Here is a 26,354-nt window from a genome sequence, read left to right as displayed (position 1 = left end):
GGAGCACCTGACAGAGAGAGACAGTGCCAGAATTCAGTGAGTGCTCCCAGAGCGTCTGCTGCCCAAGCTAATGGCCTGGGAGTGACTGTTGGGTCTCTATGAAGTCCAGGCTCCCAGGCTCACCAGGCCCCTGTACTATCCACAGTGACTGTTATGTCATCTTTCCTGGAGTGTTCTTGGCCCCTGGATGGGGGGCTTGTTCCTGCCAGGCAAGCTGCTTTCAGTATTCTGACCAGTCACTGCGGATGAACAGGTCCATGTATCAGAAGCAGCTCCCAGGAACCAGCTCTTCCCTTTCTCATGTAAGCCCCAAGGTCAGCTGCCAATCCTGGGCCCAGAGGGCAGCAGTGAGCTGGGTGCAGCCTCCTCTCCTCGAAATGTGGTTCTCCACGCTTCCCATTAATGGAGTCCCTGGAACCCAAAGCAGGTCACTGTGTTGGTTGGGAATCGCCTTTGGTTGCCATTCTTCCTGGCAGATGACTTGGCTCCCTGCCTGGCCCTGGAGGTATTGGGCTGGCAAGATCCTGACCAGTCCTCCATACCCCCTCGCTGGAGGACTGTGACTGTTGAGTTGCTCATCTCATGTCTTGCAGATGCCAGGTGCTCCCACCAGGACATGAGTGTGCAGCTTGGGTAGTGCTCACAGGGCTGTAGCTGACCTGTCCTTGACCTCAGGTGCCATCCTGACCTTTTCAGGCCACAGAAGTCCAGTCTGAGGCAGGATGACGTGCAGACAGTGGGGCTGAATTCCCTGGACTGGAGCCCTTGCTCACTTATGTCAGATGTGCAGTGGGCATTTGGCACATGTACGTTTATGCACACATACACATATGTGCATGCAGACTGTGGGCTGAGGTTTTCCCTTCATGCCTTGCCCTGCCCAGGTGGCAGTGCTGTTCTCTTAGTTACCTGGGGTTGTCATTGCTCTTCCTTTCTCCAAATCCAGCAAACCTATTCAGGTGTTTCAGGGCCAGGTGATGTGTCAGCCAGAGCTGGAGCCAAGTTCATACCACACCTCTTGTCTTCTCACTGTCTGAGTTTAAAAATGAGTTGACTGATGAGTTCAAGGCCAGCCTGCACCACAAAGTGAGATCCTGCCTCCAAAAAGAAAAGAGTTGACTGTTGTGGATTCTTCAAGAAGCTCATGGTTACTGTGAGCCCCAGCAGGGTCAAGGAGCCCTGCCCTTCACTGAGAGGCTGCTTGGGCCCATGGAGAGTGAGTGTCTCTAGACTGCCCACAGGGGAGCACAGGGAGGAGAGGGCCAGACCTCCCTCAACTCCAGGCTCCCTCAGTTAGTGTCAGAGTCTCAGCCTATGACCAGGGTGAGTGGGAACAGGCTGCTGCCGAAGCCCCGCAGGAGCAGGTGCACATGCAGAAGCCAAAATGCCTGAGAGAACACTGAGCCCTGCTCACCCAGCCCCGGTGGGATGCTGGTCCTCTGTGGTGCTTCTGGAGGCAGACAGAGGGGCTACCCTGCATGACCAACCACAGGCCTAGTGGGAACTGGGTAGGAGACAGTGTCTGAGGGTTCTCACACAGGCTATAAGGGTTTCCCACTGAGGGCAGTACCTGGGACTAACATTTGGAGATGTGCAGTTTAAGTGAAGGTGGACCCCAGAAGCACAGTGCTAGGGTTTCAAGTAAGGTGGGGATGGTGACAGGCATCCTGGATAGGGAGCAGGTCGCCATGGGATCCCCCATGACACCCTCCAGGGATGAGGAAGCTTGGCTATGTGTAAAATGCCGGCCTGTCCCTCGGTAAGTGAGGGCCTCTCCTGCCAGCCCCTGAAATGAGCTTCTGTTACGTCTGTCTCTGCAGACCAAGGATTTGTTTTGGTAGATGTGGAGCTTGGCCTGTGCTGTCCTGACAGTGAAGACAGCTGTAGGCTGTGCTTCTGTCAGACTGTGCCCTCTGAGGTACTCGATCCTGTACACACGGTGCTCAAGTGTACACACATATACTTGTGCGTGCTCACAACCACACAGCACACCGAAGACAGATGCTTCTGCACCAGCAGTGTGTGCACGGCATGCGGTGGCCTGTCCTCACTTTGGGCTCCTGGTTTGCTGAGAACCTGCTCTTGGCTCGTGGGTCTGTTGTTGTGTCTTGGGTCTCTGCAGTGTGCTTACCTCCTTGCTTCCCTGTGGATGATTCCCACTTTTCGCTGTTGTGGCCGTGCCTCCTGGGGCCAGGGGGAGTCGCGTGGAAGCCGTGTGCCTGTCCCTGCGCTCTGAAGCCAGTGACCTGCACTGATCTGGCCGCTTTACTGAGCGCACTCCTGCCATGCTTTCTCTCCTTCCCTGTAATGAGCATCTTGTACATTTTGTCCAGTCACCCTTCCTTTTCTGTGCGCCTTTCCTCTGTTAGTTGTGTTTTGTTTTTGTTTTGTTTTTAACCAGTTTTCAGGGCTCTTCATAAATCTTGAGTGTTGAACCAGAGGCGATGCATATGTTCTCCACTTATATCGTTTTCCATCTTTGGGAGCTTCAGAGAAGAGACTTCTCTCGTGAGGACGTCTGTCCCTGACTCATCCAGTTGGCTGGTCTCATTGGGTTTCCAGTGTTCTGCGGTGTTGTTAGCTTAGCATTTGGGCTTTGAATCTGTTTGCTGGTCTGTGTGAGGCATGTGAGGGGCTCAAGTCCACCTTTTCCTGGTGTAGGTCAGGTGTCTGCTGCCCCCAGGCTCCACTTTGCTTCTGTCATTGGTGTCATTTTATTCCTCACTCTTATTTGCTGCAGTTCAAGTAGGCTCTGATATTGGCTGAAACAAGTTCCTTTTTGTTGCTCTGAAACTTGTCTTAGTGTCTTCTCTCCTGGGTGAATTTTGATGTCATCTTGTTCGTGTCCTGTAGGAATTCTGTGTGGTCTTAAGCAGGATTTACTACATTTCCAGATTATTCTAGGGTCCTGAGGGGCTCATAGAGAGGGTGGCTGTGTTGGCTGGAGGGGAAGTCTCACAGGGTGCTGCCTTCCTGATGTACAGAGGTTGCCCCTGGGAGGAGAGAAGACAGGCAGAGTGAGCTGCTGCCACCTGGCCTGAGGCTGCATCAGGTTGGATGGCAGGACCTGATGGGCCCCTCGCCTGTGGGTGAGTGTGGGGTGATGCAGAGGACAGGACGGTCTCAGGGGTCCTGTGTGCTGGGCCAAGAGGCTTCAGTTTCCCTGTCCTCTTACCTCAGGTTTTGACCTGTGTGCTCTACCTTCTTGCCTTTCAGATCGTGTTCAGTTTGGACCCTGCTGAGGGCAGCCCAGGAACCTCACAGTCCTACAAGGTGGGAGCTGCCTCCAGGACAGGAGCAGGACTGGGGCTGTCTCTGGGACCCACTTAGGGCCTCAGCTCGCTGTATGTGCTCACCCTCCAGGTGCACATACACCCTGACACTGGACCCTGGAGGGCAGCTCAGCGCTCGGATGCCTGGAGCTCGACTGCCTCTAGAAAGCAAGGTACAGGGCCTGGGGGCCGGGCCTGCCTCTCTGCCTGGCCACAGTGCATACCCAACAGTACCACTTGCTTGGGCCAAGCACATCTGTGGCCTCCTCGCTTGCCTTCTGAAAGTAAGAGAGACCTTGAAGGAGGCCTGAACATACTGTGACAGCCCAGTCACGTGCGGACAGTCGCTGGACAGCAGCAGAACTGGCAGAGGGCCTTCTGCCCTCCCTGGATGTACTCATTGGCCAAGGCCAGTCAGTGCAGGCCTGCTCTCATCCCTTGTCCCGCCAGCACGACGGAGAGGCCCTGCAGGCCCTGTTCCCCACTGCCAGGAGACCACTTCTTAGGCACCAGGGCCATGTCTGAAAGGCAAGAGGCTGACCCTGTTGCCTGTGGTGAGCTCAAGCCTCTCTCGTGTCTGCTGGGCTTCTCTTATGTTTGGTGTCTTAGAGTGGGCTTGGGGAGGGGCTAGACAGACAGGCCCTGGGTGCAACCCGTCCTACCTGCCTCGCATGGTATTTAGTCCTGGTGGTCAGCAGCGAGTGTGGCTTTGAGACTGGGACTCCTGGGAGCTGTTAGGTACCCTTCAGCCCCCAGGTCCAGTGCTGCGTTTGCCTGTGGGCTTCTGTGTATGCCCTTCTGTTTTGTGGACTGCTCTTTCTCTGGCTGCTGGCTGACTCAGGTCATGGGCTTAGCAGAAGCAGCTCCCTTGGAGAGAGTGTGGGTGCTAAGGTTTGCATGTGCCTAGCCTGGTGGGAAGAGATGGGGTAAGGCTGGGCAAGATCAGCCTGAGGTGTGGTGTGGCCAGGTTCTCTGAGCCCTCAAGGCCTTGTAGCATGGCCTCTCCTCCCAGGAAGTGTCTAACCTGAGGCTGGGGACAGTACTTGTGAGGCCATGGGAATCCTGTGGGTTGCTCAGGTGCTGAGAGGCCAAGTAGGGTGTAGCTCTGCTGTACCTCTGAAATCATATGACTTCTCAGAAGTAGCCCTCTCTGGGTAGGGTGTTTCTAGGAAACTAGGTCATTGAGGTGGATGGCCCCTTGCAAGGCAGCCCCAGACAGGGCAGATTCCATCCTGGGATTGACAAAACTTCTCAGGCCTGAAAATGTGGCTTTGCCTTTTTCAGGAAATTTGCCCTTGTCCCTGCTGGCGCCTGGTCCTGCCTTCAGAGTGTCATTTAGTCTTTCTGGGGGTGCTGTGTTAATTTCCGGAGCTTCCTGGTCTCTGGAGCAAGTTGGCTGTGCTCCAGTCAGCCAGGCACTGCAAGGAACTGTGGGCTTCCTCTGAACCAGTGACCCTGCTTGATGCTGACGTGACCAGTCTGGGAACTTGCTCTCTTTCTCTCTTTTGTCATTGTGCTTGGAATTTCAGGAGGTCAAATAGTTTCCTTCCCATGTGCTTTTGGCAGAGTGTCTCTGAGCCCTGTGCCTCATGCCACAATTTCTGCAGAAATTTGGGGTTAGGATTGGCTAACCTCTGTCTAGGTGTCACCTAGCATTCTCTTAGGCCTGACTTCTGCTCCCCAGACTTCTTTTTTTTTTTCTTTTCCCCAACCTTCTGACAGAGGAGTCCAGCCTGCAGGCTGAACTCAGTCTCCTCAGTCTCAGAGGAGAACTTTTGTTCTGACTGCTACACTCTGGGCCCTTGTAACTGCTGGTGGGTGGTGAAGATGACAGTGCTGTCCCAGTGCTGTCCTTATATCCCATTCCCCTGCAGGGAAGGTACTGAGCTACTGGTGCTTCAGCCCAGGCCACAGCATGCGGGAACTGGTTGGGCAGGGTGTGCGTACCCTCATCCTCACCAGTGGCACCTTGGCGCCCCTGTCCTCCTTCACCCTGGAGATGCAGATGTACGGGCTGAGTATGGGGACATGCTGGGTGTGGGGAGTGCTGGCCTGCAGTTGTAGGCCAGGGTTCTGGGGACCTGGACCTGAGGGGCCGCCCATTGTCTGTCCCAGCCCCTTCCCAGTCTGCTTGGAGAACCCACATGTCATCGACCAGCACCAGCTCTGGGTGGGGGTTATCCCCAGAGGCCCCGATGGAGCTGAGCTGAGCTCTGCGTTTGACAGGCGGTAAGGGGTTCTGGCATTGGGCCTGTCTGGTGAGGGCGTGGGAGCTGGGGCTGAGCCCTGGGACTCACAGTAGATACCCCTCTGGCTTTGTGCAGGTTTTCTGAGGAGTACTTGTCCTCCCTGGGGAAGACTCTGGGTATGTGTGCTCCACATGGGAGCCTGTCTCCTTTTGGAGGCCCTCGTCCCCAGCTGTCCCATTGGGGCCAGCAGCATACCCAGTCGCTCTTCCCAAGGGCTGGTGGAAGTCTGCAGATACCAGGCGCCTAACCTGACCACAGTCATGTGCCTCCAGGCAACATCGCCCGTGTGGTGCCCCATGGGCTCCTGGTCTTCTTCCCTTCCTACCCTGTCATGGAGAAAAGCCTGGAGTTCTGGCGGGTACAGCCCCTCTCTGAGTTCTTGGGGGAGGGGGCGCCTCAGTGGCCAAGTGTCTAGGCAAGGTGGGTGGGCAGTGCCAGGGTGCAGAGGAGGCAGTGGCAGGCCTCCCGCTTGCACAGGTCTGGCAGGTGGAGTGACGGGCCTATCCACACCCTGACCTCCTCCCACAGGCCCGAGACTTGGCCAGGAAGATGGAGGCACTGAAACCTCTGTTTGTGGAGCCTAGGAGCAAAGTCAGCTTCTCAGAGGTCTGTGCTCAATCTGGAGTCTGAGGCTGCTGCCCCCACTGCCCCTCGACCCTCCTGGGATTGCCCCCCTCCCTGACCTGGGGCTCTGGCTGGTACCCGGCACCCCTTCAGGAGTCTGTGCTTCCTCCCTGTGCTTGTGTGTCGCTGTTTAGAAAACTGCTAAAAGCATTTGGACATGGTAACAATGGCAGCTGAGCTCTTGCCCTCAGCTGCCCTCAGCTGCCCTCAGCTGGAGGTTCCCTGTGTTCACTAGAAAACAGTGACCGGTCTTTGGGTGCTGTGTGTGAGTCACTTGGGACTGGGATGATGCTATCATCTCAGGATGAGAGGTGGGAACACCATGACTCAAGGAGGAGGAAGGGGCTGGGGCTCAGAGCTCGGGCTAACCACCCTCTCCTAGGTCATCGATGCTTATTACCAACGGGTCACCTCCCCTGGGTCCAGTGGGGCCACCTTCCTTGCAGTGTGCCGGGGCAAGGTGAGACCTTTGCGAGTCGCCCTCCCCCTGCCAGGCTTCTGGTGGGAGCTGGGGGCTATCAGCAGACTTGGCCCAGGGGCGCAGGCTGGCCCCCTGCCTTGGCCCTGCGCTGAGCAGACAGGAGGGAAAGGTGCCATGAACCGTGGGGGGCACTGGCACAGGCTGAGGAGAGGCAAGACCCAGGAGATGCTGAGTAAGGGAGGGCTGGCCATGGGGTTCTGGGAGCTATGGGCCTGGCTCAAGAAAGGAGCTTCCTTCTACCCTTGCCCATTGTAGGGAGAGGTGGCTGGAGGATTGGGGTGCAGACAGACCTTGAGGAAAAGTGTCAAGCTTGGGTGGAGGCAAGTGGGAAAGAGGAGTGCCCAAGCAGTTCCTGGGCCTGCGTCCTAGGCCAGCGAGGGGCTGGACTTCTCAGACACAAATGGCCGTGGTGTGATTATCACTGGCCTCCCATACCCACCACGTATGGACCCCCGGGTTGTCCTCAAGATGCAGTTCCTGGATGAGATGAGAGGCCAGAGCCAAGCTGGAGGTCAGGTGAGACACCACAGACCCAGGGGCAGGGGAAAAGCAAGAACCCAGCGACCAAGAGTCCCTGTGGTTGAGACTCTCGCCCTGTAGTTCCTTTCAGGGCAAGAGTGGTATCGGCAGCAGGCATCCAGGGCCGTGAACCAGGCCATTGGGCGAGTCATCAGGCACCGCCATGACTATGGGGCCATCTTCTTGTGTGACCACAGGTACAAATGGGCTCCCCCCAGCCACCCCAGACACTCCTACTGCTCAACGTCCTTTCTGTGCCCTGGACCCTCTTCCCTTGCATGAAGCCCATGGCAGCCTCTGACTCTGTGGGGTCTGAGCTTCCTGGCTCCACTTGGAGACCTATGTGGAGTGGAGTAGGCTACAGGGCAGGGATGGCCTTGGGCCCTTGAGCAGAGGACCCTTAGCTGATGACTACATACCCTCCAGGTTCGCCTATGCAGACGCCAAAGCCCAGCTGCCCTCATGGGTACGCCCCTACCTCAAGGTGTACGACAACTTTGGCCATGTCATCCGAGATGTAGCGCAGTTCTTCCGTGTTGCTCAGAAAATTGTGAGTGTCTAAATGCCCACCTGGCTGTGCTTCCCACTCTGGCCAAGGTGGGGATGGATGTCCCCCCACCTCAAAGAGCAACAGAAGAAGACCTCATAAACCCTTTGCTCTGCAGATGCCTGCTCCAGTCCCCAAGGCTCTGGCCCCAGGTACGGGTGAGGGAGAAGCTGCTGCCAAGGTGGCCTCATCACCTGGACCCCTCCTGTCCACCAGAAAAGCCACAAGTCTAGATGTGCACGTGCCCAGCCTGAGGCAGGAGCCAGCAGGTGTGTGGGGCCAGGTGCAGCTGGGTGGGGGCCGTGCAGGGCAGAGGCAGGAGTCTGCCTGGCAGTAGTTGTTTCCTATAGGCTGCTCCCCGCCCCCATAAATGCTGCCATACCAATGCTCCTGCAGGACTGCTGGCTGTGGAGGACCCTGAGCACAACTTGTGTGTGGAGTATGAGCAAGAGGCAGTCCCTGCCCAGAGGAGGCCTAAGGGGCTGCTGGCTGCCCTGGAGCACAGCGAGCAGAAGGCTGAGGCACCTGAGGATGAGGCCTACCCTGGGAAGAAGGTGGTCTGGGGCAGCGAGGGCGATGCTTGAGGATGACATAGGCCCTCAGCTCCTGAGGGCCAGGCTCTGCCCATTTGGCCTTGGCACCTTTCTGTGTACTCCTGAGTCCACTTCCCAGTGGGCAGGTGGACAAATGGCACGCCCAGTTAGGCTGTGCCCATAGCCCCAGACCACTGGCTCCCCGTGGAGGTACACCCTGGCCCTCAGGCAGCCCCCACTACACTGGTTCCCTGGCAGGTCATCCTGGCACAGTCCACAAGGCCTGGTGCTTCCTGCTACCTGCTGCACCTGAAGCTGACCTTTCCCAAGGCCTGGTCTGTAGGATGGGACCCCGAGTTCCTTCCTTCTCCCTCTGGCCTTTGCCTAGTAGCCCATAATTTCCTGAGTCTCACTTGGAGCTCCTTCCTGCTTCTTTCTGGGAGCCATCCCTTCCCCATTCCTGCTCTGCAGGCCCCCAAAGTGAGCCTGTGCTCACGTTCTAGAGCCAAAACTGTCCCTGTGGCTGTTCGCACACACTGCTACCTGCAAGCCATGGGGGTGGTCACATAACTCAGAAGATGGTGTGGGTTCCCCTACTGGGCTTGGTTCAGGCTGTTATCAGGGATCCCAGGGGGGTGTAACAGGTGCCCTCAGGGTTTGGGTTGAAGCCACAGCTGTGTCCCTTGCAGGCACCTGGTCACTCTACCCTGGCTCTTCAGTGTGAGAAGAGGCTGGCTGATGAGCAGAGAGGAGGAAGGAGGAAGGTCAGGCTGGTCACCCGCCGGGTATGTGGCCCTTGCTGCAGCCTGCTTGGCTGCTCACATCACTCTAGAAATCTGGCATCTGAACGGGTGGCCCCCAAACAAGCAGGTGTGAGCCAGAGCAGCCCAGGGAAATGGACTTCTTGGGTAGCTGTAATGTTGACAGCCGAGGGGGCTTCAGTTTGCAGATCCTTCTGTGGGTGGCATAGAGCCTATCTTCCTTTTCCAGCCACAGTGTGGCACAGCCCCTGGACACATTCTGTTGGGGCCTGCAGCTACCCATGATTCCTCCTGCTATGGTGGGCCACTGTCCACTTGACTCCAGCTTTTCCTGAGCTATAGCTCCGGCCTGTGTGGGGCAGTACCCAGTCTCAGATAAAAGTCCCCATGTCTCCAGTCTCATGATAAAAGCAACTGATTTGCAAGCTGAGGCAGGAAGCCCCTTTGCCTGTTGGAAAGCCCCAAGTTTGTCCATGTCCCTCAGCTTCTGGGAAGAACCCAGCAGTGCCCAGTGAGGGCTGGTGCCTGCAGGAAGTGGACTGGCTGCTGATGGGCTGGGCTGGGCTGGGCTGGGCTGGGCAGGGCAGGATGGAGTGTGGGCACTGCCTGGACCATCCTTGCTTTGGTTTCTTCAGGTCTGAGACATGCAGAAGTGGGGTGCAGCCTGTTGAGCATGCCTCTTGCTGTGAGCTACTGGTTCTCAGAGCTCCACTCTAGTTGCACCTGCTGTGGGGAGGAGCAGGGTGGCACGGTGGATTGCGGGCCTCCTGACTGCTTCTTTGTGACCCTAGCCAGGCTGAGTCCCAACCATGCCCCAGTACTGCAGCTGTTTTTCCACCCTCTGCTCCTCACCAGGCAGTAGCACCTACCATCCTGGGAGTCTTGGGGTCTGCAGTGCCCCAAGGGCAGGTGGGACAGGGCTGGTCCTGACAGCAGCCTTGACCATGTGTCTATCAGGAGGAGCCGGCGGCTGGTACACAAGAAGAGAGAGCGAAGCTGTTCATGGTGGCTGTGAAGCAGACACTGAGCCAAGCCAGTTTCGATACTTTTACCCAGGCCCTGAAGGTCTACAAGAGTTCTGATGACTTAAAAGCACTGGTGGCCTGCCTCAGCTGCCTCTTTGGTGAAGACCCCAAGAAGCACACCCTGCTCCAAGGTGCCTTGGCCTGCAGAAGGCTCTGCCATGCACAGGCCACAGCTGTGGGAAGGGTGGGGGCTACCAGGATGGGCATAAGGCTACTAAGGCCCAAGGTTGTTCCTGCTTTCTGGAACAGGCTAAGAGGACGGCCTGTGGTCCCCAGGGTCCCCAGCCCAGTGGCTGAAGGGCAGGGAGCCCACAGGTCCAGACTCACCCCCCACCAACAGGCTTTTACCAGTTTGTGCGGCCCCACCACAAACGGCAGTTTGAGGACATCTGCATTCAGCTCACTGGTCAAGGCTGCAGCAGCCGGACAGAGCCTGGCCTTCCCCACAGGCAGCAGGCAGTGCCAGCCCTGGAAGCCAGTGGTGAGTGGCCAGACCAAGGAGTGGGGGCACCTGGACTCGTGGGTGGGTTGGGCTTGGCCCAGCTTCCCTGCTCCTCTGGGGGATGATAAGGTCATTGTGGGGCGAGCCCTGCCCCCTCACCTTGCACAGTGCTGAGTCCAGGCTTCCCTGAGAGACCTGCATTTGTGATGTCGGGTACATGTGCCATGGTCCTGCACTACCTGTCTGCTCGTCTTCCTGCCTCTGTCTAGGCAGAGCTGAGAGTCCATTGAGAGACAGCGCCTGTCTCCATGCTTGCTGAAGATCAGCCCACCTCAGGGTTCCCCAGCACAGGCTTACCCAGAGAGGCCTCAGCTGTCAGAGAGACCCCACCCTCAGCGCTTGGTGCCCACTGGGATGATCTGTACCCCAGCTGTCCCCACTGCTCCAGTCCTGCGCTGAGGGACAGCCCTGCCCTTCCCAGTGGAACTAGCAGCTTCCCCAAGTGCCCAAGGCTTATGTGTGTCAGGTCGAGGAGGGTTGCAAGTCCTGGTCACCCTCAGCCAGGCCTGCCTTCTGTCCTGGGACTCCCAGGTCCTCAGGAGCATGTGTCTTCAGGAAAGAAGGATTCTGAGCTCAAGCTAACCCAATCCAAGGAGGTGGCCAGGCAGCTAGATCCTGGAGTGCACCTGAACCAGGGTGGGCCTCACCTATCCACCAGGCCACCCCCCACAGGTATCTAGCTTCTGCGGACCCCAGGTCAGGCCTACAGTTCTAAGGGGATCATATGTCACATGTGTTCTTAAGCTGGCTTAAGAACAGCTTTGAATCAGAGCCGTCCATGGAGGAAAAGGGCACTGTGTGTGCCTCAGGTTTTCCTGTACCACTCTCAGTTCTGCATGCCAACCAGTGTGAAGGGCTTTCCAGTGATTCCGGGGAGGAAGGGTAGGCAGAGGTGGGAGGGACACTCAACCCCCAACACTGTGCCCAAGCCATGTTGTGCACATCCCCCTAGGAGACACCCACAGCTGTCCACAAGTGCGATCCAGAGTAAACAAGCAGGGCCAGTCTGCTGTGAGTGCCTACCTGGCAGATGTCCGCAAGGCCCTGGGGTCCGCAGGCTGCAGCCAGCTCTTGGCAGCACTGAAGGCATACAAACAGGATGACAACCTCAACCAAGTGCTAGCTGTGCTTGCTGCACTGACCACTGCAAGGCCCGAGGACCTCCCCCTGTTGCAAAGCAAGTGGCCCCTACTGGGGGTGAAGTGGGACAAGAGTGCAGTGGGGAAAGGGGTGGGCAGGGCTAGGCCGTGTTTAGGAAAGAGCTCAGGCTGAACCAAGCTCTCTGCAGGATTCAGCATGTTTGTGCGTCCCCACCACAAGCAGCGCTTCCTACAGACCTGTGCAGACTTGATGGGCCTGCCTGTCTCAGGCACAGAACTACTGGGCCTCCAGGAGGAGAACCCCACCACGCCTCTGGAGCTCACCAATGGTGCTCCCCAACCAGGTGGGAAGTTTGCCAGCCTGTTCCTCCACCCTGCCCTGTCAGCCTCCAGGGGATCAGGAGGATGCACCTGACAACCTCTGACTCTCATCTGCAGGCCCCTCACAGTTACAGAGACCCAGAAGGACCCACAGCAAGATCTTCTCTTTCTTTAAACATACACCAGATGAGCATGAGGAGCCTAACTTGCCCCCTGGCCTTCCTAACCATGGTAAACCATAGGAATGGCTGTAGGGACTACTAGGCTTGGGGGTGTCCTGGAGCAGGCCCAGCAAACTCAAGCAGGCCTTTTGCAGCAGGCTTCTCGTGCCCAGGCTGCAGGGCAGAGAACACAGTGACCTTCCAGTGCCTCTCCTGTGACTTGCACTGCTGCCAGGCCTGCTGGCAACAGCACCTCCAGGTTGGTGCCTGGCTCTTGGGTCCTAACCAGGCATCGTCCTAGGTGTTCAGCCAAGGGGGGTGGGGGTGTGCTTTCAGCAGTTGCAGTACCCAGCAGGCATGCCCCGTGTCCTGTGTCTCCACAGCCCTCTAGGACATGTCCAGCCTGCTTTGCTGCCATCAGGAAGCAGAGCCTCACACAGGTCTTCTGGCCGAAGCTCCAGTGAGCATCCATGGAGATGCTGCAGGCCCCTGACACGGCTCCATGCTGGCTGGTCCAGCCCTGTTGCGGGCTATGGGCCTCCATCCACATCCTGATAGGGAGGCTGGCCTGGTGCTAAGTGCCAGGCCCATTGCAGGCTTCAGTCAGGTGGGAGCTGTGACTTGGGATCTGGGGCCACCCCTGAGAAACCTCAAAGCCTAGGTGGTCACCTGGAAGATGTCTCCTTCCCAGAGATTTCCCTGCTGCTGGCTCGTGAGAGCTGCTGTTTCAGCTGTGTGACTGCTGTCATTCAGGGACAGATCTAATAAAAACTGCTGGCAGTGGCACCCTGTTTATCACTTTGAGCAAGCCCTACAAGCACTGGTCTATGGGCAGAATTGCCCTCCCATCACCCTCAACCGCTGGCGCCGACCACACCCCAGGGCTCAGTCCAAGGCGGTTCTGGGAGGGGTGCCCAGGAGTAGGGGCAGTTGGTGGGTGGGGAGGGTTGGGGGTGGAAGTAGGGGGTTCCCGCAGGGTGTGACGAGGTTGGCCCGCCCTACGTGTCCCATATACTTGCTGCCTAGCAGCCGAGCTGGAGTGTGTGGGGCAGAGATCCCGGCCTACATTCGGCAAGGCTGGCAAGGGCTCATCCTGACCCCCAGAGGACCATGAGGGCGCCAGAGAGTCAGAGTCGATCATCCTTGCCCCCGCCGTGGGCATTGCCGACCCTGCTGCTAGCGATGGCCATGCGCGGGGTGGCGGATACACCCACGTACCTGTGGCAGGACACGGCGACGCAAGAGTGGCTGACCTGCGCCCAGTGTCCCCCGGGCACTTTCGTGCAGCAGCCGTGCCGCCGCGACCAGCCCACGACGTGTGGGGCCTGCCCGCCGCGTCACTACACGCAATTCTGGAACTACTTGGAGCGCTGCCGCTACTGCAATATCATCTGCGGGGAGCACGAGGAAGAGGCCCGGCAGTGCAGCGCCACCCACAACCGTGCCTGCCGCTGCCGCCGGGGTTTCTTCGCACACGCAGGCTTCTGCCTGGAGCACACGCAGTGTCCGCCCGGTGCCGGAGTGACTGCCCCTGGTGGGTGGTAGGCGTGGAGAGGGGTGCGGGAGCGGGAAATGGACAAGGGCACCCCAACTGACCCTGCCTTCTTCCTGCCAGGGACTCCTAGTCAGAACACGCAGTGCCAGCCCTGTCCAGCAGGAACTTTCTCAGCCAGCAGCTCGAGCTCAGAGCAGTGCCGCCCCCACCGCAACTGCACAGCTCTGGGCCTGGCCCTCAATGTGCCAGGCTCCTCCTCCCGAGATACCCTGTGCACCAACTGCACTGGCTTCCCGCTTGGCACTGATGGGCCTGGAGAGCCAGGTGAGCCAGGGTGGGGGAAGGGTGGGAGCAGCTACTTAGGGTCTGCAGCTTTGTGGAGGCGGGGACTTCTTCCCGGGGGTGGCAGAGGATGAAGATGCAGGTTGGGCGGAGCCTCACCTGAGGCCCCATGGGCACACTTTGCCACCCCTGAGGCAGCACTAGAAAACACTCCTTGAGAGCTAGAGGTAGGAGAGCCTACCAGGGAAGGGGCCGATCCTCGGCCCCGCCCCTACTCGCCCTGGGCATCCCGTGTAGCTCCCCACACACTGGCCCTAAAGCACCTTGGCCAGGAGTGCAAGTGGATGGCTTCCTGCTCTCCACCTTTGCCCAGTATTCCCCAGCACAGCTGAAGTTTCCATCGCTTGCTCAGTGCAGTTTTGTTCTGTGAACTCAGTGACGTGTGTCCTCCCCTCTTCTGCAGGGACAGAGGAGTGCGAGCGCGCCGTCATCGACTTCGTGGCTTTCCAAGACATTTCCTTCAAAAGGCTGCAGCGACTGCAGCAGGCCCTAGGGGAACCAGCTGATTGGAGTCTGTCGCCATCCAGGGAGGGCCGCGCAGCCCTGCAGATGAAGCTGCGGAGACGGCTCTCTGAGCTCAGCAAGGCGCGGCACGTGCCACTGCTCCCGCAGCTGCTGGCAGCTCTGCGTGCAGCCGGGCTGCAGTCCCTGCAGCGTAGCGTCCATGCTCGCTTCCTCCCAGCTGACTGAGTCCCAGCTTTTCGGCATATTTATTCCATACGGTGCACTTCTCACTTAGTCCTGCACCAGTATGGCTGTCAACCACACCAGAGACTGAGCAAAGTTTATTTTATAAAGCCACTTAAACCTGATACCCTCAAGTTGTGCCTCTACCCTTGGAGTGCAGGGATGCCTGGGAAGAACGGTCACACCTTTGATATTTCCTAACCCACACCCCACCCCTCAGACCTTAAAGCAGACCACCATCCACTTCCTGTGCTGGCTGGGGACGATCAGTCCTGGTAGGAGCAGCAGTGACATGGGCCTGAGCCCACTCTCCCTGCCTGCAGGGTATGCCCCCACTTCCTCTGTTAGCCCCCACTCTTGCTTGTGGCTGGATAGTGTTGCTTGGTGGCAAGCAATGGCATTGTTCCAGATGTCTTGGATCTCCAAGGGGTCCACCCAAGGCTAGCCCCCAGTCTCCAAGTCTTCTGAGGCTCCGAGGAAGTTCCATTCTGTCCAGACTGACCTGGAGGACTGTCCTACCACCCCCTCGTCCTCCATGGCAGCCAGGTCCTTCCCAAGGCTGGAGGCTCAGCCCTTCCTGCAGGTCCTGGGAACCAACCTATGTGACACCACCAGGTCCCCAGTGAGGGGAAAGGGGCCTCCCTGTGAGTCATGGAAACTGCACCTTGACACACCTGCTAGCTGCCGATTCATACCTTTCCCAGCCTCCTCTCAGGGTCCCCAGGGGAGGAAGCAGTCTGCTGTGACCTGACCTTAGACAAAGAGCCACCAGATCTCCGGTGCCCTGGCCAGGACAATTCCTGCAGCAGTTGGATGAGAGTGCCCAGGCAGTCAGGCCATAACTCGCCAGTCCCCTGGCACCCAAGGGTGGCAACTGTCTGCTGTAGTAACTATGTCTGGACAGCAAAGAATTCTGTCTTTGGGCTGTCTGGAGGGATGGATGGACAGGAGCCAGTCAGGCAGTCTTTATTTTGCATTCTTACCCTGTCCACACGGGAATGGGACAGCAGTCAGCCAGTTTCCCAAGTAGTGCTGCGTAGGCAGGTCAGAGAGCAGCTTACCTGCAGGGCCACTGCTCCCCAGAGGGTATCCCAACACCTGTTCCCAGGGCATATCTGGGACCCTCCCCTCATGGCCAGTCAGGGCCAGGTATGCATACCCAATGCACCGCTGACCTGGGCTCTGTGGGAACCCAGCCCACCTTACTCAACCAGATGCCCTAGGTACCACCCAAATGCCCCCAGGTACACTGCCCAATCTGCCAGAGTGGGGCAGGGGCATAAAGACACAGGCACCCAGCTCAACCTCCCCGTGTTACTCCACTCCCTGTGACATTAAAATGAGGTAAGAATGGGTCAATGGGTAGGTATGGCTTCCATGTCGTCTTATCCCTGTCCTGAGGTTGCAGCAAAACCCAGGGCCCTCCTGGCCTGCGGCCATCTGGACTAGATCTTCTTCAAGGGAATACTCGCCCCCACACCTGCTCCAGGACAAGCCACCGTCGCATCTACCTCTTCCATGGGCAAATGAGACAAAGCAGCTGCCACAGCCAAACTCCCACCTCTGACACAGCTCTTTTAGACTCCCCCTGGGTGGCAGGCAGGCCTGGGGAGGCCTGTCCAGCCAAGACCTTGCCTCCCACCCTCCTCAGTCTGGGCTGAAGAGGGCTCCAGGGCCCTCGGGAGTGTCAGGCAGGACCTAAGGCCTACAGTGGCCAACATGGAGTCAGGCAGACTCAGCTGCCCATGACCCCTGGCAAAAGCCTCTGGATACCTACACTTTTCCAGACACAGAAAAAAATTTGTCTTAGAGAAAACATAAAGTGAATAAAAGAACCAAAGGGCAAAGCAAACCCAACCCCCAGGATCAGTGGCATAGGAGCCAGCAGGGAGCACGCTCCTCCAGCACTAGGGGATGAACCGTCCAAGACGGCAGAGCTGGCTGTGCCTACGTGATGTCTCTCTGCCGTGGCGGCCGGTGGACGTTTCGCACGACGCACTTCACCATCCATTCAATGCCTTCACGTACTCCTTTGCTGCAGAGACAGTGGGTGTAAGCGAGGGCTGGCTCTGGTCCCAAGACCCCTAAGCGGGGGAGCCTGCACTCACCCGGTGAGTGCAGAGCAGGCCTGGGTCAGACAGTCTCGCCTGCCGATCTTACAGGTGCAGTCGCTAAATGCGGTCTTGATGTCAGGGATTGAGAGGCACGTCTGGTGGAGGAGGCAAGGCTCTGAGGAGCAGCCCATGGCCTGCCCCGCTTTAGCCTTCAGCCCGGTGCTTTCAGAGGGTGCCAGACCCTCGCCCCAGAGGACCACGTGAAGCAAGGCCCTCCCAGGATGCCAGAGTCCTCATACAGAGGCCACAGTCAGGATACCACAGTCACTCCATGTCCACCCAAGACTGGTCATGACACTCCGGCGAGGGGTCACCAGGAACCCAGAGCTGCCCTGATCCTGAGGACAGCCTTTACAGTGAGCCCCAGGCAAGGAGCAGAGGTGAGGCTGTGAGGCCCAAGGGCAGACATGAGGGAGGGGAAGGAGCAGCAGCCATGGGCAGCTAAGGACGATTCCTGCCCTTATCAGACACCCCTCATTAGTGGTTCTGAGACTCTGGGAAGCAGGTGAGGTGCACTAGGTCCACAGGGAGTGGGGGGCGTGAGGCACTGGGCACAGAGCCTCCCCAGCCCTCTCTGCTTGCTGCCTCTTCTGTGCTGAGCCCCGCCACAAGACACCAGGGACTTAGTGTAGCCAGCAGTTCTGGGGCAGCATCACCTCAGAGGGGGCCCTGGCTTGAGGGGTGGTTGGCATGGATGCTGGTCCTTACCTACCTGCACTCCCCACCCTAGCCCTTTGAGCTCAGAACTTTTGTTTGGGTCTCCCCACACCCTGGGCAGAGCTCAGCTGCCCTCTAGTGGAGAGAAGGTGTCCCTGCCTTTCCTGGGGAGGGGGCAGCCATGTGCCCCGGGTGGGAGAATCTCCAGCAGAGGATGGCCTGCCCAAGCACTGGTGGCTCTAGTGACACCCAGAGTGGAACAGAGCTCAGCAAGCTGGAGGTGCTGAGGGTTGGGGCAGAAGGGGCCTCGAGAAGGGCTCTGTACACCGAGGTGGACACTGGGCCTACATGCCTGAGGATGCCTCCCCATGCCCTAGAGAAACTTTGAGGAGGCAGGGTAGGGCTCACCTCTACATCCTGCTTGTTGGCCAGCACCAGGATGGGGACACCATCAAGAGACTCACTCGAAACCACCTTCTCTGGGGAGGTGAGAGAGGGGGTACCTCACATGCTGCGTCCTGCCTTGACTGCGGGGCCTGCCCAGGGGCCCGCAGGCACAGTCAGAAGGTACAGGGCTCCCTCCTCCTCCCGCTTCATCACAGAAAGTGTGCTTGGGGCCCTCTCAGTGAGGACAAGGACACTTCCAACTAGGTGCTAGGCCAGCCTCTCTCCAGGCTAGCTCTGGACATGTGGGACATCCAGACTGGACCTGACCTTTCCCCAGGGTCCTCCCTACAAAGCCTGGGACTTCATCATCTCTTTCCCTTCTGGGTGTAACCAGGCTACACTCACCAAATGCCTGCTTGGACTCTGTCAGTCTCTCCTCATCGGTGGAGTCAATGACATAGATGACGCCATGGCATTCCGCATAGTACTGGAAGGAAACAGTGGGAGCTGGGACTGGAGCTGCCACCCCGCCAAGGGCAAATTCAGCCAGGCCCTGCACTACGGCCACCAAGAGAGGCCCACGAGAGGGAAAGACAGGCAGAAACTGGCAGCCACCCCAGGAGCCATGGTCTGGGAATAGGCACGGCTCCAACTGTAAGACTGGCAGGGTGCCCTTTGGGGTTGGGGTAGATTCAGCAGTGAAGGTACCCAGCCCCTTGAGAGCCCTGGTGAGGCAGCTGGCCTTCCTCTGCCCATCTGCTGCTCCTGAGAACACACATGCAGCCTTCAGCCCAACGGTGGTGAGGAACAGGTAAAGGGAAGGCATGGGCTGGAGGAGCCTAGATGGCAGTGCAGTTCCCATAAGGGTGCATGTGGGCACTCGTGTGGAGGCTGGCACAGATGTGGCTGCAAGGCGTGCCTCCAATGAGCCTCCCAGAGCTGCTTACTAAGCCGCCTGCCTGCCCTTTCCGGGACAGTGCCAAATGCTGAGCTCAGACCTCTACAGGCCAGACCAGCACCACAGGCAAGACACATGGCAGGCAAGGAGCTACAGACCCACGCGGTAGAAGGGACCAGGCCTAGGAAGTGCATTTCTACCCATCAGAAAAGATCATTAACCCAGGCACATCCACGAGGCACAGACAAGACACGCCTGCCGTTTTACGGCCTCAGGGTTAGGCCAGCTCCTCCTCCCCAGCACAACATAACTCAACACTGACTTAGGAGAAGGGTGTGTTTGACAGGGCAGGAGGAGTGAGTGTCACATGCACCTGAAAGTGGAGAACAGGATGGGAAGCCAAGAGTGGTGGTCCACACCTGTAATGCCAGCACTCGAGGAGGCTGAGAGGCAGGAGGACTGCAAGCTCAAGCTGAGCCCGGGCAGCTTAGCAAGACCACCTCAAAATTTTAAAAAAGGGCTAGAATATAGCTCAGTGTGAAAGCCCTGGGTTTGTTCCCCAGTACGAGGAGGGCTGGTGAGGAGGGGTGGAGAGACAGCAGCCTGCTGGCTCTGGAAGATCCTTAGGGACCCCACCACTGTAATAGAAAAGCTACAGCACCTGCAATTTCCACAGTGGAGCCAGATGTCTTCCAGGGCTCTGCAGTGAGACCCACATATGAGAGCTGCTTTGGCTACTGGAAAGTGGACTGCCCTCTTGCTACAGAGGCATGGCACTGGCAGGTCTTACTATGGAGCCCTGCACAGTTGGGGGGGGGCTCCCCCCTTCAAGGGATGCTTTGTGGGGTTTATAGTAAGCCCCCAAATCAGCACATGGTACCATAGACCCAAGCAAGGCAGAAGTGTCATGGTAACCACAGGCCAGACTGATGGAACATGCAGCCAGAGCAGCCCATCATTCCTTCCTGGCAAAGGTGGACAACCCGGCAGCAGCCAGTGAGATGGAAATGGGACATCAACCCCCCAAATGAGGGCTCACATCTGTGGCCACATGGAGACCTTGTGTAAGCAAAAGAGGGAAACACCCAAGCATGGCTCATGGCTGGCCCAAATGAACATCCTCTGGGATAGGCCAGAGGTATATGGTAGCTGCACTAGTCTTTCTCAAGCCAGGTCTTAAGGGACAGAGACTGCTGGGGCTCACATCTAGATGTCCCTCCAAAGCCTCATGTGCTCACAGGTAGGGCTTTTGGGAGATGACTGGATCATAGGTCTGTGGTCCTGGAGTAGCCCACCACTGTGTTTATAGCTGGGTGTGATGCTGAGATGAAGACTGGTGGGAAGAGATGGTCACCATGGTGTGACCTGGAATGGCACATGGCTATCGTTCCTTCTCCCTTAATCTTGCCCCTGCTCCTTGCCTGCCACATCTTAAATTTTTTCTTCTCTCCCATGTGCCACTCTGCCTTGAAGCCAGTCGACTATGGACTGAAACCTCTACAAACTGTGAGCCAAATAAACCTTTCCTCCTTTAACTTGTAGGTGTCAAGTATTCTGTCCTCGCAACAAGAAAGTAACTCGGACAGAGCCTAAGGCATACCATCCCTGTGGACAGAGACCAGGCAGTCCAGCTGGTCCTCCCTGTGTGAGAAGTTATGGCCAGAGACTGGCATGTGTGCAGACCTGTGGACAGCAGCACAACTACTCGAGACCTGGGGCAGGTGGAAGCAGCAGTTATATGGAGTGATCCATCTCCAGGTCCACTACAGCATCCACTGGGGATGAGGTGACTTGGCAAGCTCAACAGTGATGTAGTGCTGGACAATGAAGATGCAGTAGCCATGGTGAGAGACTACAGGCCTAATAGGACAGGCTTCATATACCACTGAGCAAGACTGATGGAGCCACCACCAGGTGCTCAGCCTAACAGCAGCAGTGCCAATGAGCCCAACGGTGCTGGGTGGCATCTCCTAAGGAAATCAGAGGGCCCGTGGGTGGAGTTTGTCTTCTCTGGAGCAATGGGGGTCCCTCAGGTATGAGACATCAGCACATGATCCTATGTACCATCACATCAGCCCATGAATTGCATGCCATAACAAAGGACCTTGTAAGCCACTCATAGCACAGGCTGCCCATCCAGACACTCTCATATGGGGTTTAGCCAGCTGCCATGCCCATGAGGAGACAGCAAACCAGAGGCCCAGATCCCAGGATGTGACCAAGTGTCCCAACTGGAGACTGTCCTCAGGCACTGGGCTTGAATAAGGACACAGCACCCAAGAACCAGGGTGAGAGCAGAAGCTCCTACTCCCGTCTCTCCCAGGACCCTGAGGGGCTGCCTATCCCAACTCTGGGGTCTATAGGACTAGGGGCCTTGCCCACCAAAGCAGCCGTCTGAGCCAAACCCGAGACACAAATCATGGTTATGTGGGGCATGCTGGGCTCCTTGTGTCCAGATGGACCCCACAATGGCAGGGTTAACAGCTTAGGGTGGCAAGAAAGGCTGCCAACTCAGGAAAAGAGCTCAGACCACCAGAATGAGGTCACAGCCCAGCAAAAGAAGTGGTAATAAAGACGAGCACAATGCCACACGAGATGCAAAGACTCTAGTCCAGCCCTTCACTTTTTTTTTTTTTTTTTTGGTTTTTCTCCGGTACCGGGAACCGAACTCACGACCTTGCGCTTGCCAGGCAGGCACTTTTGCCGCTGAGCTAAATCCCCAGCCCAGCCCTTCACTTTTCTCTGCCAGTTTCCCTTAGGAGGAGCTACTCCCCAACACAGAGGCACAGATCCAAGGAGAGTACAGGTGGGTTGTGGCCAGTACAGGCATGTGAGCTCCAGTGTGGCCTTGCTTCCAAGAAGCAGACTATGTGCACAGTAGATGGCCTAACTTTGGCTCCCACTTTGGCTGCTAAGAGGCACCCTACCAGGTCATACCTGCCACAGTAGTGACCCACAGGAAGCAATATGGAGTCCTGCCCAGCTCTGGCTGACACAGTCCATTCACGACCAACCAACTCTCCTCCAGTGCTTCCCATTGGGCCAGCCATTGTCTCACTGACCCAGTCGCCCAAGCTGACCTTTCCCCTGTGCCCTCCCTGCTGTCTTCCTGGTACTGATCCTTAATATGCATGCTATACCCAACCTATCTTGACATCTATTCCCACCCTGTGACAGTAATGTCATCACCTGTATGACTACCCACATACACCAGGTATTTGAACCAAGAAGATCTCAACTTGTTCATCTTTTGTCTGACCTAAGTGGCCATAGAGGGTATGTCAGAAACTTTCTGGTCACAGGACAGATGCCACCCTTTTATCTAGACGTCATGGTAGGTGGGAATAATTTGGTAGGTCCTAGGAAAGGGAACTTGGGTCAAAATCAGAATGTGGGCATTGGTTCTAACACAGGGCAACTGGCAGGTATCAGGGTGGCCAACGCATCTGCAATTCAGCCATGAACTACCCCATACCCACCATGCCAACCCATGGGTCAGGTATTCCCTGACAGAACAGCTGGGTCTATCCTGCTTAGTGCTGGATTTAAAGTCTGAGACAGGCTGAGCAGGACAGAGATTATATTCTAGGGGCATGCAGGGTGAGGGATAACACACTGTAGTCTCGGTAATGTCTAAAACCTTTGTTAAAAGGGGAGGCAATTGCTATCTACCTTTTTAAAATTTTTTTATTTTTGGTTTTTTTCTGGTACCAGGAATCGAACTCACGACCTTGCCCTTGCCAGGCAGGCGCTGTGCCACTGAGCTAAATCCCCAGCCCCTGCTGTCTACCTTTGAGGATATGCTCCCGTAGATAGGGAAGAGGCCACCACGACAAGTTGGTAATAAGCTAGAAGGCAGGCGGGCTGACCCACCAGGAAACATGGGCCTTGTGCCTTCCCCACTGAGGAAGAAACTGAGGGTCTCTTAGTTTTTAGATGTCTTGCTGGCTCTGTGAAACAGCCAGCTGCATGATTTTCCCCACAGGTTTGAGCCCAAGCTGGGGCCTTAAATATTCCAGGTATTGATAAGATGTTTAGGTTGTTTCCCAAAACACTCAAAAAAACTGAAGGAGATTCCTTAACTTTCATATAAATCCCATTCCTGGCCCCTCTGTTGGGGACTTGTACTTGTTGAACATCCTTTTCTTTGCTGTCTGCCAGAGGACAGGCTACAGCCCCCTCTGAGTTAACCCCAGTAAGTTCCCTATACTGACTGGTGAGCAGTGTTTCTTTTTTTGGAATCTCAACTAGCCCTACTTGGAGAAGGCCAGGCATGCCTTTGTGGGACCTCCCCTACTGTCACTTTTGTGGTGACTCCGGCTGAGAGTTTGACAGGGATAAGCAGGAAATAACTGGAGAAAATCCTCAGGAACAAGGTACGTAACAGGCTCTCTCACTGAGGAAGAAACTGAAGGTTGCCATCTGGAAAGAAACTGCACAGGGGCAGGCAGTGCCAGGCAAGGGGAAAGATGGTGGATGTCTTACCTTATCCCATAAAGACTGCAGCTCTTCCTGTCCCCCTAAGTCCCAGAACATGAGGCGAGCCTTTCCTACATCCACAGTGCCAACTAGGGAGAAGAAAGAACAGGTAAATTTTTGACCTTAATCCTTGACACACAAGTCCCAACTCTTCCATGGACAGGGTAAACCACATTAGTGCCCCTGGCAGGGAGGTTGAGCAGAGGCTCAGGGCTCTGGTCACTGGCCGACTAGGCTGTGGACATCACAGCATCCTTAGGGGTCCCCTTAAATCCAAAGCCTTAAAGTGTCCCCTTACTATTTAGACCCACGGTGGTAGTGATTTTAGACAGATTCATCCCCTTGTAGTTCCTGTTAAACCGGGTTTTTGACTGCTCCAGGAAGGTCTGAGGAGAGAGGGAGAGATAATAAGAGGCAGTTAGAGAGCAAGTTTTCCAAGTCAGCTCCCCAAATATCCCTTCTTGGGTCTACCCATTAAAAAATGAAAGGATGAAACAAGCAGAAGTGCTCTTCAAGAAGCTAGTGGAGGCCAGCATGGTGGCACACACCAGCAGTCCCCCAGCACTGTGGGAGCGTAAGGCAAGAGGACTGCAAGTTGGAGCCCAGCCCTGGCAACTTACTGCGACCCTGTCAAAAAATAAAAATACTGGGGATTCAACCAGTAGCAACCCCACCACCAGAACCACACAAGCTGGCAGAGACCATCCTGTGGCCTCAGGAGGGATTCGGAGTCAGTCTGGGCAGTGAATTTGCAGCTGCCAAGATGAAAGCTAAACCAGACCACCAGGCAAGGGCGCGGCGCTGGTAGGGGAGCAGGTACCTACCGTCTTCCCAGCATTGTCCAGGCCCAGGATCAGGATGCAGTACTCGTCCTTCTGGAACATGTACTTGTACAGCCCCGACAGCAGCGTGTACATCCTGCCCTGGGCACCCCAAGAGAAGTCGTGGCGCGCACAACCCGCACCCGCCTCCCGCTGGCCTCCCCGCAGGGCTCGTCCGTCCTGCGGGCTGCTTAGATCTGGGGCCAGCGTGGCTCCCAACCCCTCGTTCCCCGCGGGCTGACCCTGCCTCCACAACCAGCCACCACCTCCTCCCGGGCCGCTCCCACTGCGGAGGTTCCCCTCGCGGCAGCGGTCAGCCTTTCAAACTCCAGGCCCGTGCCTGTCCCTCCCGCTCTGAAAACACTCCTCGGCCTCCCCTCCCACTAGCACAGCTCCCAGTCACGGCTCGGGGCTGGCGAGCTCCAGCTCCGCGCCTCAGGCCAGGCTCCCGCCGCGGACCCGCCACAGGGCCCCGGGCCCCGGCCGCCTGCGCCCGGCCCACCCCTGGGATCCCGGCCCCACCAGCCCCGCTTCCGCCGCCCCTGTGACCCCGCGTCCGTCCTCGCCACCCTGTCCTGCCGCCCCTGCCCCGTGCCGCGGCCAACCTGCTCCGCCGGACTCTCAGAGCCGCCGTCGCGCCCCTCACCCCGCTGACCCGGCGCTGACCTCCCGCGCCGCCTGACGGGACAGGGGCGGAGCCGCGTCCCGGCAGCCCCCGCGCGCAGTGACCCCTGCGTGCGGGCACTTCCGGCAGCTGAAGCGCCGGAGAGGAAGTTCCGGCTGTAGGCCAGGCCGGCGAGCGGCGGAACGGCGGGTGGCGGGCCAGCCGGCCGGCGGGTGTGCGAATTGCAAACCCTGGCTGCGGTCCCACGACGAGGAGGCGGAGGGGCGGCGCGCAGGGCCGAGTCCGGTTACCCCCCAGCGGTCGCCCTTTGTGAGCGAGCTCGCACCGTTTAAGGGAGGCGTCCCTTCTCGCCTGGACGCTGGCTGGGGCTCACGAGCAGGGCGCGGGTCCGGGGCTCACCTGGCTGCTCTTCCTTCAGCTGGCCGCGCCGTTCCTCCGGGACCGGTCCCGCCGTCCGAGAAACCAGCCTGTCTGTCGGGATGGATGAGGAGAGCCTAGAGACGGCCCTCCAGACCTACCGTGGCCAGCTGCGGCAGGTGGAGCTGGCCCTGGGTGCGGGCCTGGACGCCTCCGAGCAGGCGGACCTGCGCCAGCTGCAGGGCGACCTGAAGGAGCTGATCGAGCTCACCGAGGCCAGCCTGGTGTCTGTCAGGAAGAGCAAACTGCTGGCCACGCTGGACCAAGAGTGCCCACCCCGGGAGGACGCCGAGTACCTGGCGTTCCAGAAGGCCATTGCCGAGGTCGCGGAGGCGCCCGCCACTCCCAGGGCAGACCTGGAGTCCGGCCCTGAGGGAGAGGCAGCACCTGAACCCACTGAACCTGGGCAGGAGGAGGAGGACCAGGAGGAGGAGGACCAGGAGGACGAGCTCAACGGAGCAAAGGTGAACGCCCCCTACTACAGTGCGTGGGGCACCCTGGAGTATCACAATGCCATGGTGGTGGGCAGCGAGGAGGCAGAGGATGGCACAGCCTGTGTCCGCGTGCTCTACCTGTACCCCACTCACAAGTCCTTGAAGCCGTGCCCGTTCTTCCTGGAGGGGAAGTGCCGCTTCAAGGAGAACTGCAGGTAAGCTCTTTGCTGCCCGCAGTTCGGGGCAGGCAGGCTCTCTCTCTCCACTGGGAGTCTTTTGTCCTCTCCCAGCAGAGTGCTGACGAGGGGCAGGCTTTTTGCACAGCGGTGGGCGTTTAGCTCGATTTTTTTGGGTAGATAAAGAAGTCGGGAAGGGCTTATCTTGAAAAGAATAAGCACTGCCCCACCGTCCGTTTTATTCTCCCGAGTGAGATTTTTTAAATACGTGTTTTTCCCTCTTTGCGGTGCTGGGAATCAAACCCAGCCCTTCCTGAATGCCAGGCAAGCACTGTACCCCTGAATTACACTCCCAGCAAACAGAATTTACTTACGGAAAATTTCAGACATACAAAAAGTTGGAGTGTAATAACAACTGCCCATCTTCTGCCATCCAACTTCTTTAGGTATTAAAGTTTCCAATCTCGTTTTATCTGTTTTCCCTGCTTTGCTCCCCGCCACCCCGGGCTACTTTAAAACAAATTCCAGGAGTTAGTTTTGTTTTTTTAACCATAAATACTTCATGGTGAACCACTAATCTAACATAAAGATGCTGCTGAAGAAGTAACCTCTGTGTTGATAACAAATGTGACAGGAATCTCTCATGTGAATACACTTATTGCCATGATGTCTTACGTGTGTAGCTTTATTTTTACTACTTTTTACTTTATTTTTTGTTTGTTTGTTT

The 26,354-nt window shown here is 57.3% G+C and overlaps 4 protein-coding genes across 13 annotated transcripts in view; 3 read left to right on the top strand and 1 right to left on the bottom strand.

Moving 5' to 3' along the window:
* The window catches only part of Rtel1 (regulator of telomere elongation helicase 1), a 46,324-nt gene extending 33,443 nt beyond the window's left edge, over positions 1–12,881 (top strand). For 4 of the 10 annotated variants that reach the window (XM_013507445.1, XM_013507437.1, XM_013507438.1 and 1 more), the window contains 22 exons: positions 3,217–3,273; positions 3,364–3,445; positions 5,147–5,279; positions 5,388–5,501; positions 5,597–5,637; positions 5,794–5,879; positions 6,050–6,127; positions 6,528–6,605; positions 6,996–7,142; positions 7,227–7,342; positions 7,572–7,695; positions 7,811–7,961; positions 8,089–8,246; positions 8,915–9,010; positions 9,944–10,142; positions 10,352–10,492; positions 11,018–11,185; positions 11,466–11,690; positions 11,802–11,957; positions 12,052–12,165; positions 12,251–12,354; positions 12,479–12,881. In XM_013507445.1, coding sequence (XP_013362899.1) covers positions 3,217–3,273; positions 3,364–3,445; positions 5,147–5,279; positions 5,388–5,501; positions 5,597–5,637; positions 5,794–5,879; positions 6,050–6,127; positions 6,528–6,605; positions 6,996–7,142; positions 7,227–7,342; positions 7,572–7,695; positions 7,811–7,961; positions 8,089–8,246; positions 8,915–9,010; positions 9,944–10,142; positions 10,352–10,492; positions 11,018–11,185; positions 11,466–11,690; positions 11,802–11,957; positions 12,052–12,165; positions 12,251–12,354; positions 12,479–12,559 — 2,649 coding nt within the window. In that variant the 3' untranslated portion in view covers positions 12,560–12,881. Of the gene's footprint in view, positions 1–3,216; positions 3,274–3,363; positions 3,446–5,146; positions 5,280–5,387; positions 5,502–5,596; positions 5,638–5,793; positions 5,880–6,049; positions 6,128–6,527; positions 6,606–6,995; positions 7,143–7,226; positions 7,343–7,571; positions 7,696–7,810; positions 7,962–8,088; positions 8,247–8,914; positions 9,011–9,943; positions 10,143–10,351; positions 10,493–11,017; positions 11,186–11,465; positions 11,691–11,801; positions 11,958–12,051; positions 12,166–12,239; positions 12,355–12,478 lie in introns of all 10 variants that reach the window. The other 6 variants (XR_001231981.1, XM_013507440.1, XM_013507439.1 and 3 more) reach the window with 6 other exon arrangements.
* A 102-nt stretch (positions 12,882–12,983) lies between these two features.
* Tnfrsf6b (tumor necrosis factor receptor superfamily, member 6b, decoy) lies at positions 12,984–14,744 on the top strand. Its single transcript, XM_005409952.1, has 3 exons — positions 12,984–13,629; positions 13,711–13,914; positions 14,336–14,744. The coding sequence occupies exons 1-3, from the start codon at positions 13,206–13,208 to the stop codon at positions 14,620–14,622; spliced, it is 915 nt and encodes a 304-aa protein (XP_005410009.1). The 5' UTR covers positions 12,984–13,205; the 3' UTR covers positions 14,623–14,744.
* Positions 14,745–15,548: 804 nt separating this feature from the next.
* Arfrp1 (ADP-ribosylation factor related protein 1) lies at positions 15,549–24,674 on the bottom strand. Its single transcript, XM_005409945.2, has 8 exons — positions 24,581–24,674; positions 23,979–24,077; positions 23,453–23,540; positions 23,161–23,243; positions 18,183–18,264; positions 17,799–17,869; positions 16,728–16,828; positions 15,549–16,654 (listed from the first exon to the last, which is right to left on the bottom strand). Exons 2-8 carry the CDS (start codon positions 24,069–24,071, stop codon positions 16,567–16,569), a joined length of 606 nt encoding a protein of 201 aa, XP_005410002.1. The 5' UTR covers positions 24,072–24,077; positions 24,581–24,674; the 3' UTR covers positions 15,549–16,566.
* Positions 24,675–24,780: 106 nt separating this feature from the next.
* Zgpat (zinc finger, CCCH-type with G patch domain) overlaps positions 24,781–26,354 on the top strand; it is a 26,730-nt gene continuing 25,156 nt past the window's right edge. The window contains exon 1 of the mRNA XM_005409947.2: positions 24,781–25,666. Coding sequence (XP_005410004.1) covers positions 25,080–25,666 — 587 coding nt within the window. The 5' untranslated portion in view covers positions 24,781–25,079. The remainder of the gene's footprint in view (positions 25,667–26,354) is intronic.

The sequence above is a fragment of the Chinchilla lanigera genome, unplaced genomic scaffold (genome assembly GCF_000276665.1).
Source record: "Chinchilla lanigera isolate Chin_1 unplaced genomic scaffold, ChiLan1.0 scaffold00127, whole genome shotgun sequence".
In the NCBI taxonomy this organism is placed as follows: domain Eukaryota; kingdom Metazoa; phylum Chordata; class Mammalia; order Rodentia; family Chinchillidae; genus Chinchilla; species Chinchilla lanigera.
Note: the sequence above shows the minus strand (reverse complement) of the source record. Positions and strands in the feature narration are given on the sequence as shown.